Source organism: Cornus florida, unplaced genomic scaffold (genome assembly GCF_030987335.1).
Source record: "Cornus florida cultivar Cherokee Brave unplaced genomic scaffold, ASM3098733v1 CherokeeBrave_3.0.0_Hap2_Chr06, whole genome shotgun sequence".
NCBI lineage: Eukaryota > Viridiplantae > Streptophyta > Magnoliopsida > Cornales > Cornaceae > Cornus > Cornus florida.
This window is the reverse complement of record NW_026775576.1, coordinates 100,754,063-100,769,299: the sequence shown is the minus strand read 5'-3', so window position 1 is coordinate 100,769,299 and position 15,237 is coordinate 100,754,063. Positions and strand designations below refer to the sequence as shown.

The window sequence follows — 15,237 nt, the reverse complement described above, 5'->3', positions numbered from 1 at the left end:
GTTAGTCAAAATTGACAATACAAATTTGAAAAAAAAATGTTTAAAGAAAATATAAAAATTTGTAAAATGATGTGCATCTCATCTTATATTCTATAGCACATGGTAACAAATACTATACTATTATTTCGAGGGATTTATACACTTATATTTACTACTAACATTTACAAGAATTATTATTATTATTTTTTTCACGGTACCAAACAAAGTCTAAGTGGCTGTTTGGCAAGCGTCTTGTTTTAGACGTTTTATTTTTTTATTAAAACAGAAATAATATTTTTGTTATAGGAGTGTTTTGGAAAAAATCAGAAGCACAATTATGTTTTGTTGTAAAAATGTCGGAAACAGAAACACGAACAGTTATGATTTTAGGCCATAAACAATTGTAAAAAAAAAAATAAAAAATAATTTTTTAATATTTTAAACTTGGGTCACCGTTTAACATTATGTAAAATAAAACAAAGTAACACCAAATATATGTTTGTTGCCAAAATCCACCAGCCCAAAAACAAAAAAACAGAAAGAAGCAAAACGCAACCAAAGAAGTGATAGTGCAGTATTGTGTGCTTCTGGTCTATCAGCTATTCCCCTCCATTACTTTCAACTTTCCCGCCTTCTAAAAAATAAGCTCTACGGAGTATTTCTTAGCTAAAACAAAGAATAGCCGAAAGGAGTCGGGCATTAAAAAGCCCTAATATATGTAATCGGAATCTCTCCGTCGCCGGAAAATGTCGAGGTGGCAGATAGTCTCCGATGCCAGTAACAACTTCCGGTGGGAGATTCCCAATCAACACCTCCATATCAAACCAGACGAAGAACCAACTAGTTCCCCTCCTACTCGTCTCCCGTCCATGGACGATCTCTTGCTTCAAGGTATTCCTCCACAAAACATCAATTTCTCTCTCTCTCTCTCTATATATATGCGTGTGTAAAACACACACAAACAAATAGGTCTTTGACTGTATATTATTGTCAGATCAATTAAGTTTTTTGCCCCTTTAAATTTGGTTCACCACTTGATCAATAAAACTCTACTCTTCGTCTCCCATAAATAATCCCTCTCTCTATACACACACATTAAGACATGTACCTATTCAGAGGTTTATTTATTTATTTTTATTTTTTAATTTGATCAATTAAAGCTTTATTTTTCTTTTTCTTTATATTTTGTTCACTCAGGATGTTCAAATCTATTGGAGAATCACAACGGTCATGTCGAGAGCCCTCCGATGTTTCGAAGTGGATTAGGGAAATCAGTTACAGTGAAGCAGTCTTCAATATCAAAAGCATTATCTATTCTCGGTGACGAAGGTGATGCCTTTGCCCATACAGGTACTTGTGTTACGGCTTACTTTTCTTCTGATTGTTTGTAATTGCTATTGATTGCTGTTGTTTGATTATTGAGAATGATATATAAAGCAGAACTTGCAAAATAGTGCAAACTGCCAATTAATTTGGGAATGTTTTGGTTTTTGGAATAAACTATCATGAGTTAAATATTGTGGCCTTTGGCTTTGAAAACTGTAATTAACCTGAATTGCATTGCACAATCAATAGTCATTCAAATCTATGTAACTTAAGAGAGATAAGTAGAATTCCTTGGATTTTATTGTTTCAGATATGCAATAAGATCTCTATTGGATTCATCTGCTTTTGTACTTTCATAGAAGGATGCTTTAAAATCAACATGTTTTTGCAGGCCAACTGTTTGGTGGGAGAGAAAATGGTTTGAGTTTAATGAATTCAATGTTTCAAACGGGTTCAGGGAAAGCGGTTAACATATCTTCTTCTGGCCTTGTCAAAGCCAAGACATTGTTAGATTTAGAAGAAAATAATAAGCAAGAGAATTTTCAAGGTCTTGAACAGACAAGGAAGCAGTCACCGGTTAGCGAGCCATTTGGTTGGCAAACGAACGTTGGAGTAGATAATGCAGGATTTGAGGATGCTGCATCTGTTCCAATCTCTTCATTCACTTTTAAGACTAGTACAGTAGGAGTTGATTCAAGGAGAGATGCCATTCCAGATTTTTTGTATTCAGCTCCTAAACCACCTCCAATCAAATTCCATACTGCAGGTGGAAGATCTTTATCAGTGTCTACTGATGCATTGCAACGTGCAAGAAGCCTTCTTGGTGACCTGGAGCTAGGATCATTCTTAAATGAAGGGGATGCAAATGATCCTGTCTTTTCGTTTTTCAAAGAAAGAAGACATGATGATAATCTTTTGGTCAAAGAAAACAAATCTACTACTCTGACTGATCAAGAAACAGTAATGAGCAAAAATATGTCCATAAGTTTCATATCCCCCATGAAATCAACTTCTAATCCACTGCAGTCATCGGTCATGTCAGAGAATGTAAATTCAGGCAATAACTTGATTAAGAGTTTTGATGCAGAGGACTATGACAGTCCTTGTAAGTCATTTAAAAACACTACTTGTCCGCGGAAGCCTTTAAGCAACAAGCCTCATGTGCCTAGTGCAGTAATTGGTGATTCTTTGGCAAATGGTATTGGTTCAAGAATTAATCCACGAGGAAGGTCATCTGGCAGACCACTGACTGATATTTCAAATAGCATTAGCATGAATAACAGGGATAAAATTTGTACCGGTGAAAAGAGAGGATTTGGAAAGAGAAGTTCTATCTCCCCATTCAAGAGGCCCCGCAGTTCCAGATTTATCACCCCTTTGAACAACAAAACTTTGTTGGTTTCTGAAGGTAACTTTTGATTTTTTGGGTAACCTTGTTTCTGTTCTTTCTGAAAATTTGATCTTCAGCACATCTGAGGCCTTTGTTTAAATTAGGATCATCTGCTATGGCACCTGAAGACTCCTGTTACAAAGGAAGGATTTCCACTCGATATCCAATTAAGGTTCCTCGAATTTATATCAAGGAACACTTTGGAATGCCTCCCTCCCACCAGAACATGGTACATATATATTGTGTTTCGTGTCATTTTAGAATTGTTTTCCCTTTTGCCCACTGACACTATATATCGTGCCTTCATAATTCCAGTCAAAGCACTTGCCGGACCAACTAAGAAGGATGAATCCAGACAATGCAGAAAAGTACATGTTTTGTGATGGATATGGTTTAGCTTCCATTGGAGCAGAAGCTTTTTGCAACATGTTAGCAGAGTCTGGAGCTTCCATGCAATATGTTTCTAAAGAGTATTGTTTTGTACCATTCAGTTTAAATCATTTGGGCTCATGGCAATAGCATTATGGCAGAAATAAATTTATTTTTGTCAGTTAGTGATTATAAGGATCATATTATGAATTATATCGATCTTAGAAAAGTAAATGTCAGAGTTATATTGTGTTAATTTTTAAGGTCTTCAGAGCTATTGTTTTAACTTCTCCATTAGTTAACTATTTTGCTACTTGAACTTCTGGGAATGATGTAAGCACACTCGAATAAGTACTGAGTAATTGAATGGATGTGTATGCTGGCTTAGTGAGTTGCACCTATACATACAATTTTGATTGGTTGTGTTGTCCAGCACCTGTACATAGTATATGTTACTTAATGGTATTGATTTATTGTGCAAAACTGGAATTCCAGTGTTGTGTAATGGTTCTTGGATATTCGTATGTGTTGTTTGATGTCTGTGATATTCCTTGATTATTTTTTGTTGGTTTAATACATATCTTTTAAAATTTGATTAATAAAAATTTCATGAAGTGGAAAAGCAATAACTTGATTCGTTTCCTCTATTTATCTTTGTAGTTGGGTTGCAAATCACTACAAGTGGATTGTTTGGAAACTTGCATGTTATGAGAGATGCTATCCAACTAAATCTTCTGGGAAGCTTTTGACAGTGTCTAATGTGCTTGAGGAATTAAAATATAGGTATCCAATCTTATCAGGTTGTAAATTCATACTTGAGTTTCTACTTTCTACTACAACCATGAAAACTGTTTCTGATGTCTTTCAATAGATATGAGAGAGAAGTAAATTATGGCCATCGATCTGCAATTAAGAGAATTCTAGAAGGAGATATGCCACCTTCAACGATGTTGGTACTGTGCATTTCATCGATTTATTCAAATCGTGATCCGAAGATTGAAACTCATACTTTGACATCAAATGGGGCTGAAAATAGTCCCGCCACAAAAATAGAATTAACTGATGGGTGGTAAGGAAATGTTAATTTTAGTGCTCAGACTATGAATTTGAATATTTGGGTGTCTGAAAGTTATTTGTTTCACAGGTATTCAGTGAATGCTCTGTTGGACGGATTGCTGTCAAAGGAGCTCGCTACTGGGAAAATATTTGTGGGACAGAAACTTAGAGTACTACATCTCTTTTCTTGTAAAAAAAACACCTTTTTGATTAGAGGTCTTTAGTCTATATTGCTTTTACTTACCATTTCTTTTTGCAACCTGAAGATCTGGGGAGCTGGTTTATGTGGCTGGATTAGTCCTGTTTCACCTCTCGAGGTTGTTGCTAGATTTAGTTATTAAATTGAATTGTTAAAAGTACTTGGAACTTTCATAGTCATAAGGTTTTCTCAAATTTTGCTTGTGTCAGGCATCAAGGACGATTAGTTTACTTTTGCACATTAATGGGACGTATAGAGCTCATTGGGCTGATCGTTTGGGATTATGTAAGCATTTATTAAAATTATATGCATTATTGTCTACTTGTAGTTATTATCTGGCTGTCTTTTTGCAGTTTTTTTCTTATTGCCTTTACACTCCTGGTATTTAAATCTGCATCTCTAGGTAAGGGTGATAGTGCTCCATTAGCATTTAGGTGCATCAAAAGCATGGGTGGTCCAGTTCCTAGCACATTAGTTGGAGTTACACGGATATACCCTGTTCTGTACAGGGAGAGGTAACCTGAAGTAAAGAAGTTTTTACTTGAAACTCCTATAATTTGTGTGTGATATTGACTATTTCATTACTACCATGCAGATTAAGTACTGGGGGATTTATTGTGAGATCGGAGAGGATGGAGGCTAAAATGATGCAACTGTATAACCAGAGGTGACACTTATTCTAAAAGTACCATTCAGTATACTCTTGATAAACATATTTGCGTGGCCACCTTGAGTTTTTCCCCTCTAGGCTTTGATTTCATTATTGTCCAATATTTGTGTTTTGTTGCACTTATATTGATCTTTCAGGGTTGAAAATGTAATTTTGTACCAAAATACAGTGACACAGTTTTGTGACAACAATTGAAATGTTTCACTGAAGTGTAAATCTAATGAAACTTGTGTTTACAATACTTAGTCTTGTAACCAAATAACACCAATTAAGTGCTATCCAGACCATTTAGATTCTGATAACAAATCATGTCTGCCATTACTATGTAATTTTAGTCAAAAAGTTCTAAACCATGTGAAAAATTATGGACTTAGTCTGAAGTGAAAGACAGATTTGAGCCAGTTAAGGTGGTCTGGTGATGTGCAGAAAAAACAAAAAAGATGATACCAAGGACAGCCAAAATGTCAAAAGTTGAAGCTGTGAGCAAAGACGTGGATAATGCAACATTTTTTTTTATTTTTTATTTATAAAAAAAGAGAGAGTCTAGATAGAGCATAATTGCCAAAGAAGATTTCCTGTACCTGACACCACTAAGTTAGGATAAGCTATTGCTGATAGAGTGGATTTGTGTTTTATGCTTCTCTTTCATATAATATGTTATGGTCCAGCTCTCATGTAATGTTCATTCTGGAATTTTCTTTAGTAATTTCCGTTATTTTCTTCTTCAAATTCTAAAATTGCCAATCAGACTTGTTGCTGCCCTATTAGGTCTTACAATTACAATTCTTGTCTCTATAACTCCAATATCTTGTTTATTGTGTCAAACACATGAACTTGTACTTTGGTTTTCTGTGTTGAAGCGGAGGCAGAACAATTACACAAAAATCGATGCTGTCGTGGTTACCCTTTTGTTCTTATTCCTTCCTTGCTGCTGTTTTGTTATTCAATAGTTCTTGTAGTTTGGCTGAGGGAAACCTATTTTTTTGTTGACATGGAAATGACATTGCTTCCCACCAAAGAGAAGCTTTTATCACAAAAAATTTATTCTAACTCGTCATGTTTCGCGCTGAAAATTATGTGAAATGGTCATTTTTGGACTGTTTCTTTCAAACAATGACAAAGGCAATATCATACTTCTGTAGCAGGGAGGGAAACCTCTTGCAATAATAATCTTAAGGATTTAATGCTGGTGCGACCCAAAGTAATAGTAATCAATCTCTTTGATTCAATGAAAATCTAGCCTTTTTTTCTTCGTCCTCTATTTTCCTGGCAAATAAATAGTCACCATATTCTATCCTTTGCCCCTTCATTCCAGTAAGTAGCGGTTCAGTTATGCTTCAATAATATCAACTATCACTTGTGGGCTACTAAATTTATGATGATAAATTTAAGTGAAACCTTTCATCTGATGCTTGATTTCTTGTTTGAATGTAGGTGCTCAACTGTTGCTGAGGGCATTATGTCTGAGTTTCAGAGGGGAATCAAAGATTTCAATATTAATAATGACAATGATAGTGAAGAAGGGGCAAAAATTTTAAGGATACTTGAGTCGGCTGCTGAACCAGAAGTATTAATGGCTGAAATGAGTTCAGAGCAATTGACTTATTTTGCTGCTTATCAAGAAAAACTACAGGTGAGTTTCAAATGTTGTACTTGACAGATTGGTCCAAACCTAGAATGAGGTTGTTAACCATGCAAGGCCCAATTTTAGGCGATCAGGCAGTCAGACATGCAGAAATCAATTGAGAAAGCTCTTGAAGATGCTGGCCTAAGTGAGAGGGAGGTCACCCCATTTATGAGAGTAAGAGTGGTTGGGTTAACTAGTAAAAGTAATCCACAGAACTTCTGCCCGCGTGAAGGATTAATAACAATCTGGAATCCAACTGAGAAGCAGGTGAGTCCAAGCGTGTGCACACATGGGCCTTCTCATCTGCATGTACATGAGATCTGTGTTTCTTTTAGCCTTGACATCATAGTTCCTTTCCTAATTTAATCGTTCGGTTTCCTAACAAGATCTTTAGTCGATTTCTCATTGCTGTTACAGCAATCAGGGCTAGTTGAAGGACAGGCATATGCGATTGCAGGGCTTATACCATTAAACTCTGATTCAGATACCCTTTACTTGCAAGCAAGGGGAGGTACCACCAAATGGCTGCAATTATCTCCCTCAGCACTTGAACATTTTGAGTAAGTCTCGATGGCTTTCTCAGTTTATCTACTAAGTTTATATCCATCTCACAACTGTCTTTTGCAGGCAATTCTTTAGTCCTCGTAAGTCAGTCTTCTTGTCAAATTTGGGTGAAGTTCCTCTCTCCAGGTAAGCCTTCTACCTCACCATTTCCATCTGATGCTTTTGCTTCTGAATTTATGAGCAAATTGTCATTACTTGTATTAATAGTGTGGCTTTATTCAGCGAATTTGATATTGCTGCATTGGTAGTATATGTGGGAGAGGTGTACACAACTGCTCATCAAAAGAAGCAGTGGGTGTTCGTGACTGATGGCTCCATATCTGAGTTAGATTCAGAAGATCCAACAAATTCTTTGCTTGCCATCAGCTTCTGCTCACCATCTGTTGATTGTGATTCATTTGTGCCGATCAATTATAACCTTGCCGGATCTATGGTAGGTATTTTATTTGTGTAAAATATGCCTCACAATGAATATTCTACTTTGTTTACAGTCAACTAAGACATCTGATATTCTGAAAGCAATTTGATTTTTTGTTGTTGAACACCCCTTTATCTACTAGTGGCAAACACTTTTTGTTATAGAAAAATCAGTTGTATATTTTAATCAAAATTTATGTAGGATGCTTGTGGTATGCTATGATGTGACACCTTTGTTTGAAGGTTTTTGAAGTTGATGTGCAAGGAGCACAGAAAATAATCTAATGTGTTGGAAGATCCTTATGCATTGCTTTAATATATATTACTTTAAAAGTTAATTTTCTTCCAAAAAGATGTTGATTTTGTTCGAAAATGGCCTTTTAATTCCTTGTGCTTGCAAGCAACTTCTGCTTTTTTGTGCTTTGTTTTAAATAAATTCAACTTGATTCTTCACATGACAAGCTTTATACCCTCTTCCCACCCTCAACAAATAAAACCATTTTCTTAACAATAAATTACTGTTATTAAAATTCTTGCAGGTTGGCTTTTTTAATCTCATCAAGAGAGCGAAAGACCAAATGAATCATCTATGGGTGGCGGAAGCAACAGAAAATTCTACTTATTTTCTAAGTTATGATCATGCACAATGTTCACACTTAAAAGCTGCTGCAGTTTCTACTGAAAGATGGGCAAAGGCCTCTAGCTTGGTATGATTTTAAATTTTTATAGGTTATAGCATCTGTTTTGGTGCTTGCAAGTTTATACCCCTTTCATTCTTGTTTCACTTCATGCAGAAAATCGAGAAGCTCAGGGAGAAAGTGTTATCTATTATTGGTAATTGTGGAGGGTAAAATTTTGAAGGAGCATGTCTGAACTGACAAGTACGTCTTGTACCCTTTATTCTTATTTGCATCTTTGACATCTGTGAGGGGGTATCTATCTCCTCTTGTTAGCATGGTCTCTTAACGAAATCCAACGTTACTTTGTTGTTTCGTTGTCCAGCTTTCTCTTTTGTTTCAATTTTCAGATAGTTAATATTAATATGCTCTTCAATTTGTTTATATGTACAGTTAGTTTCAACTCTTATTTGATCAGACTTGTGGATTTGTTGGATAACTATTTTCATAAAGGTTCTGATGTAGTTTTACAATTGTCACTTTGTTGAGCATTGGGGAAGAAATATAGAAGGCAATTTATTTTTGCGTACTAAATGAAACTGAAAACCTCCTATATTTCAAAATAATAGATTGTCTGGATTCTACACCTCATCCTTTTTATTTATTTATTTATTTATTTTTATTTTTTTAGGTTTGGTGGTTCCAATGCAAGTTCAAGGATGAGGGAACATGTCATCCAGAACTGCATCTTCCTCAGGTATAAAGCCAGTGTCCGGTTGACAGTTAAACCTCTACTCAATTGGGCTTATAGATGGTTATAATACGTTTTGCAGGCCAAGCTCTTAAAATCTTTCATGCAGCATTCAGAAAGCAGCTTGAAGTTTGTTGTGTAATCCAGGAATAACACATTTCACAAGATGGTATCATTACCTTGTCAAACAAAACCTGAGAGGCCTGTACTTAAAATGCCCGAATCAAGTTTTGGTTTATGATGGCAATTTTATTTCAAAATGGGAAGGTGAAGCTGGACCATGTCAAGCAGCATTGCAATTTAGTTCATGAAATCAGCTTGTATAAAAATGTTCTGCATAAGTACTTCTGGTAATTAGTTCTTCATTTTATTTTTGAGGGAATGTGTTTCTGTTTTTGGGGGCTACTATAGTCCTAAGCCTGGTCCATGTAAGTATATATACAAAATCAAGGTTTTGATGGAAGTTCTTGCGACTTCCTTCTACAAATAACATTATGAATTTTAAACTGTGTATATGTAAAACGATATCAGTATCATTTTAAACATACTTTTGGTGCAAAATAATATGCCACGTGAATCCTGGTTGATTAGTGTGTGCATTGTGTTCATGTTGTAGCAATGAGTCCAAAGGGCCTTCGGTCTCAGGTTTTTTTTTCTTCTTTTGATAACCGGGGTGTCTGTGGTTTTGCCTGGCTAATCCACAGGTGACCAGTGCAAGGCATTTACACGGATTGGGTAAAGCTCGGACTATGAATGCAAGTATGGCCCTTGAAGAATTGTTTGTACTTAAGAATTGATTCAATCCTGGCACCTGAAGGTCAAAATGTGGCAAAACGGTATGGGTTTGTCAATTAATTAGCACTTAAAAATGTCATGGCATGACCAGAAGTTTTTCACTTCTTCCGGTGAGTGGAAGGTGCAAGTATGACCTCAGTAAACACTAAAGGACACAAACCAATACGGTCCTACTATCGACAACAAATTGACGAAAGTCTTAAATCTTAAAATGTCATCTAGGACAATACCGGGAGTTTAAAGTTGTTAGGTAAGTTTTTGAGATTATTATTTACAGTATATATTTATAAATATAAACACACAAACAAGAGATAAACAATACAGGAAGGAAATGAAGCAGTGAGGAGTAGAATATGGCCTAGGCATTAGACGAGACAAAGACAACCCAATGCCTAAAGCAGCCTCAAAGACTGACTCAATGGCGGCAATCTGCTGAGCAGTCCTAACTCTACCACCATGCAGTCTGGAATTCCTTTTTCTTCAGAGGTTACAAACAGTAGCAGCAAAAAACAATTCTTCTGAATCTGGCCAGATGAGAATTCTTACAATATTTAACACAAAATTCAGTCAAATTTGCAGCATCCACCCTTGTGTAATGAATGAGAACAGCCAATTCCAAACCTCCTTAGCCAAAAGCACAATGCAAGAAAATATGTCTTATATGAGCTCAACACCATTCCAACAATTTGTTCCATCATTTATCCAAAAGAAATGCGCTTTTATATGACAACTAAAACTCATCATTTAAAACAAGCATATTTACTAATAAAAAAATGTTAACAAAATTATGACTGAAAAAAAAGCTGCAATGCATATGCTCTTCTAAACACTAGGCTCCTTTTCTCTGTGGTTACAACAGAGAAATACATAAGACCTAACAAAAGTTTCTCTTTTATAAAAATTGGAATAGTAACTCATTCCATACATCAGGAACACCTGGCAAGCACCAATGTATACAATCAGAGTAACTCGTGGGGTTTGATAATTTTTCTGGGCTGAGTGTCTCCCAAAACTTGCGGTAGATGGATGGATGGCCATCTTTTCGATACTCTGAGAGCTGAGTGATGTTGAGAACAGAAACCTTTGATTTCAACCTGCTCAACACCTTCTCCACCATGCGCATTGTAGGCAAGTCAGAACCACTTCCCCAATAGCTCTCATCATTGATGGGGGTTTTCTCATCGTAACAATTACTTTCGCTTCCTGGCTCCCACTCTCGGCTCCTAAATTAACCAAAAGAAAACGAAAAGAAGGGAAGAAATATAAAGACATGTTCAACAGATTGGACAGATTTTAACTAGGTGAAGAATTTTAGTTTCAGCATGCTAAAAGATTTAAGAGTGGCAATCAGGAGACATAGAGTTGATTTTGTTCCCATTAAACTATTTAAAGACCTTTCATATGATATAAAAATTGAAAATGGACCTTATATTAAATCTATCATTTTAAAGAAACCACATTTGCCTTTACTGGCTGAGAAGATGGGATAATAATGGGATATTTTTATTCTACCAATCATCCTGCTTACAGGCGTGGAAAGGATTTTTCGGGAAGCCGGAGAGAAGGTTTTGGAAAATTTAGTTGAACTGCAAATTGGAGTGTCTATATCATTGTTGCAGGGATGGTGCCTAAAAAATTTCAAGCTAAAACTGGCCAAGAAGGCACAAACGTAACGTGGTAACTTAGAGGCATGGAAACTACATCCTCCATTTCATTAGTTTCATGGCAACAACAAAAATTCAACCTTTGGCAATTTCTTATAAGGAGGAAGTGGAAAACCTAAAATCTTACTATAAATGATGAGGGGCCAAATATCACATTGACATAATACCTCTTATGAATTCATGGCTACTCTTTAACTGTATGGGAACCACTTCTGTATATTTATTGCTATTATAAATAATGGATCTTAAGATATCTTTTATTTGCAAATAGTTGGATTCGTAAAGACATAAGAGTGCTCCACCTTTCTGAAGCTCCACTCCGGATGGGTAGGAGCAATGGTTGGTAGTTTTGGGGTTTTCTGTCCAGAACTAAGGTTGCAGTTGGACTTCCCACTAAGATTGAACTAATCAGTTGTCATTTACATGCCCCTTATCTATGCTTATTTTTGCTTCATCTGTAGAAAAAAAATAAAATAAAGACAACTCAAATTCAACCCAACAAAGATTCAATTCCGATATTCTTGGAGTTATCAACTGTAATCAACAAACTTTAAAAAAATAATGTTACCATAATCATATATCACACTGAAAACCCCTGGACATAGCACCAACAAACAACTAACTAGCTCAATATGGACACACCAGTTACATCACCACAACCACCAAAGAAAAATAAAAGAAGTTTACTCATTGTACTCCTATGATGTGGTTATTTCATACAAGTGCAAGATGTTATCGTATATACAAGTCATTTCAACCAAGGAGTCGGTCAGTTTCAACAGGACACCTAAATGCCCAATTAATCAACAAAATTGTCAGAAATGCTTGAAACAATTTCTAATTCTTTATAAATGCCTTCATAGTTCATATTAACATCTCTTATTTCTAATTCAATCAAAGCATCAGGAATTCTTACATCTTGTTTCATCTTGCAAACCTAAGAAAAAAAATAATAACGCGGTAATCACTATTGAAAGTAACACTAATTGGAGGTCCAAAATTCTTAGACCTTGGCTTCAGAGACTGAAAAGCAAAAGCATTCCTAAAGTTGACGTTGTAAGAAATTAAGAGTAACTGCCTAATGGAACCCCTTATATAAATCTTAAAAAGCCGATATATTTCAATGTCACGAGTTGCAAAATTTCATGCAAAGATGTAATAATACATATACGATGATGAAATATAAGAAAATTTTCAGGAAAGGGCTCACTACTCACCAGAGGTGTGTAGGGGACATGGTGATGAAAAAAACCTGCTTCTTCAGGTGATCGACACTAGAAGCCACCCAATTTGCCCATGCCTCCATGGCCAGCTCCATGCCTCCTAACCCATCTATTTCTTCACAAACCCCATTCTCTTCAGTACTCCATCTGCAAAAATTACAGGTTCTGTTTATAGTTAGAGACCAATTCTTCATTGCATCTGAAACTGTGTCTCTTATACTTAAAAGATTGGATTGAGTCATACAACAGTTTGACAGACCCCTGTCTCCACCACAGATATGTATTGAAAACCAGGATATCAGCATGCTCCCATTGGGATGCATGCCTATGAACTGAATCTGGACGCATGATCCGTTCATCTAGTCTGTGATTCACTGGGTCATCAGAATTAGATTCAACCAGAAGTGGGGACCAGAGGAATTCCACAGTGGCATTGTACTCCTGCACACGAAGCAAACACATCAAATTTGAGCAATCTAAGATGAGAGTTTCAACATCAATGAAGCTACACCCTACATTATATCCTGAAACACAAGGGATACAAAAAACTTGAGGCACATATAATAAATTGAGGATATTTTATTAAATAATGTAAATACTTCCAATGCCACTGTAATATAAATTGAGGATGAATTTTGGATTACCTCTGCTCTGAAAATGGTAAGATGCGCATTTGGTGACATGGACCTCTTATCTGCCGGTATTACAGACTGCATCAAACACACCATTGAGATCCACTGTCCTCTATTGAGTGAATCCCCTACAAACATTAGTCTTTTGTCCCTCAACTTCTCCCACATCTCAGTCACGTTCCATCTACATGTCATAAAAACAATTTATGAAAAAAACCCAATTAAGAGAAAGCCCCAAACTGCAGCTTAGAAACATAATACCTCTTCAAATTGCAATTATGGGGTTGCCATCTCCAGTACTGGTACCCCAAATCTGGCCTTCCATGCTTATGACAAGCCAATTGGTCGGACATGTATGGACAATCAGACTCATTATAGAGTGGATAAGAAGTGTTATCAAACACCCATCTGCCGGAAAACAGGTCACATTTTTCCGCACTACCTCTCCTGATATCAGACTCCGATGAACCAACAACCCATCCAGCTTTCTTACCACTGTACTTTACAGTGGATCTGCACGAACTGAATCTATCCAAAACCACTACAAAAATTCCAAAACCCCATTTGAATCAAATGAATGAAGTAAAATTAACGAGACCCATTAAATCAAATCACAAGAAAATGGACACTACATATTCATTAATTTCAAAAAGGACAACAGAGGACTAAATTAAAATAAGTATAAATACAAACATATATGTTGGAGTCTGTGATATCACTTCGAAAATCCCAAATCCCCACATAACTCATCATATTAAAGAAACCCATTAAATCTAATCCCAAGAAAATGGATTCAACAAACATTCATTAAATCAAAATCAACCCGTACTGGAATAAACTAAGTGTAAATTTACCCAAACACATACATACATATATACACGTGACCTTGCGGGAAAGAGACGAACCTGGAGGTCTCTTTGGGAGGCTATGATTCAGAGGAGCTGTAGATTCGAATAGGGAGGTTTGCTTGAGCGAAGGTTGACTATGATCATCATCACCACCATCACCATCATGGGTTTGGTTTTGATGAATTTGTGAAATATTAAGTTCGTTGTAGAGGATTGAAGACCCTATGAAGACAAAGAAGACCAGTGCTATGAGAGGAAACTGGGTTTTCTTCTTGGGCCATCTCTGCATCATTGTAGAGAGAAGAGATTCAACGAAGACTGAATCTATGACTGAACTCTAATGCGATTTATTAAGCATGTTTTGATAATCACTCTTTTGAATTCGGACACCAGACAGTGATTCTCGTAAGTTGTAACGCTTGTATACAGTTATACTCACATTTATGATTCCCATATAAGTTGATACAGTACCTCTCGCACTATTAAGACCGATGCTCTTGCAATCCTGATCGGAGGTTAACTGTTGAAAAAATTACATATAGACGAAGTTAGGACTCTTTTTATAGTCCAAGGAGTCAAAGTTTTCAAATTTTAAAAGGGCAAATTTCTCAAAACCCCCCAAATTATTAAAAAGTGATCATAAAATCTCAACCAGTTTTTAAAACCTCCAATAATATAACAATATTATCATTTTACCCCAATTCTGTTAATTGAGGCCGTTAACTAGCGCGTGGTTAGCAATTGCTTTGCCAAATTGACTTTTGTGACGAAAATACTCCTGTTGTCACATGTGCCAAAAAAGTGATATTTATTTATATCTGTTATTCCGAAAATGCCCCCAAGCATCCCTTCTCTCCTCCATGCTTGAAATAGTTTTAGGAAACCCTAGTTCATCCCATTTTCTTGATTTTGGATGAAAATTTATAATTAAAAAATTACAACATTTACGATCTATTAGTTTTCTAGAGTGAAGTTCTTGATTTTGGTTGGCAATTTATAATTAAAATACTACAACATACAGAAACCAATGAATAATTTTGTTCTTGATTGTAATTTGAATGCGGCACACATTTGCAGAGCTTTCATTTTAAAATTTGAATAACTCAAAAC

The 15,237-nt window shown here is 35.9% G+C and overlaps 2 protein-coding genes across 3 annotated transcripts; one reads left to right on the top strand and one right to left on the bottom strand.

The window, feature by feature from the left end:
- The first annotated feature begins 440 nt into the window (after positions 1-440).
- On the top strand, positions 441-9,508 carry LOC132313361 (protein BREAST CANCER SUSCEPTIBILITY 2 homolog B-like). Its single transcript, XM_059812089.1, has 21 exons — positions 441-870; positions 1,177-1,329; positions 1,697-2,713; positions 2,800-2,924; positions 3,011-3,165; positions 3,725-3,847; positions 3,936-4,133; positions 4,209-4,290; positions 4,387-4,437; positions 4,529-4,604; positions 4,723-4,834; positions 4,915-4,986; positions 6,424-6,622; positions 6,701-6,883; positions 7,034-7,176; positions 7,244-7,306; positions 7,403-7,613; positions 8,137-8,304; positions 8,392-8,478; positions 8,906-8,971; positions 9,048-9,508. The coding sequence occupies exons 1-19, from the start codon at positions 726-728 to the stop codon at positions 8,446-8,448; spliced, it is 3,333 nt and encodes a 1,110-aa protein (XP_059668072.1). The 5' UTR covers positions 441-725; the 3' UTR covers positions 8,449-8,478; positions 8,906-8,971; positions 9,048-9,508.
- Positions 9,509-10,500: 992 nt separating this feature from the next.
- Positions 10,501-14,635, bottom strand: LOC132313360 (protein trichome birefringence-like 35). 2 transcript variants are annotated; one of them, XM_059812088.1, is made up of 6 exons: positions 14,185-14,635; positions 13,541-13,820; positions 13,292-13,463; positions 12,907-13,088; positions 12,642-12,794; positions 10,501-10,983 (listed from the first exon to the last, which is right to left on the bottom strand). In XM_059812088.1, the coding sequence occupies exons 1-6, from the start codon at positions 14,417-14,419 to the stop codon at positions 10,653-10,655; spliced, it is 1,353 nt and encodes a 450-aa protein (XP_059668071.1). In that variant the 5' UTR covers positions 14,420-14,635; the 3' UTR covers positions 10,501-10,652. The 2 variants fall into 2 exon arrangements, with proteins under 2 accessions (XP_059668071.1, XP_059668070.1); XM_059812087.1 differs by having other exon boundaries at positions 12,892-13,088; positions 14,185-14,634.
- Between the last annotated feature and the right edge of the window lie 602 nt (positions 14,636-15,237).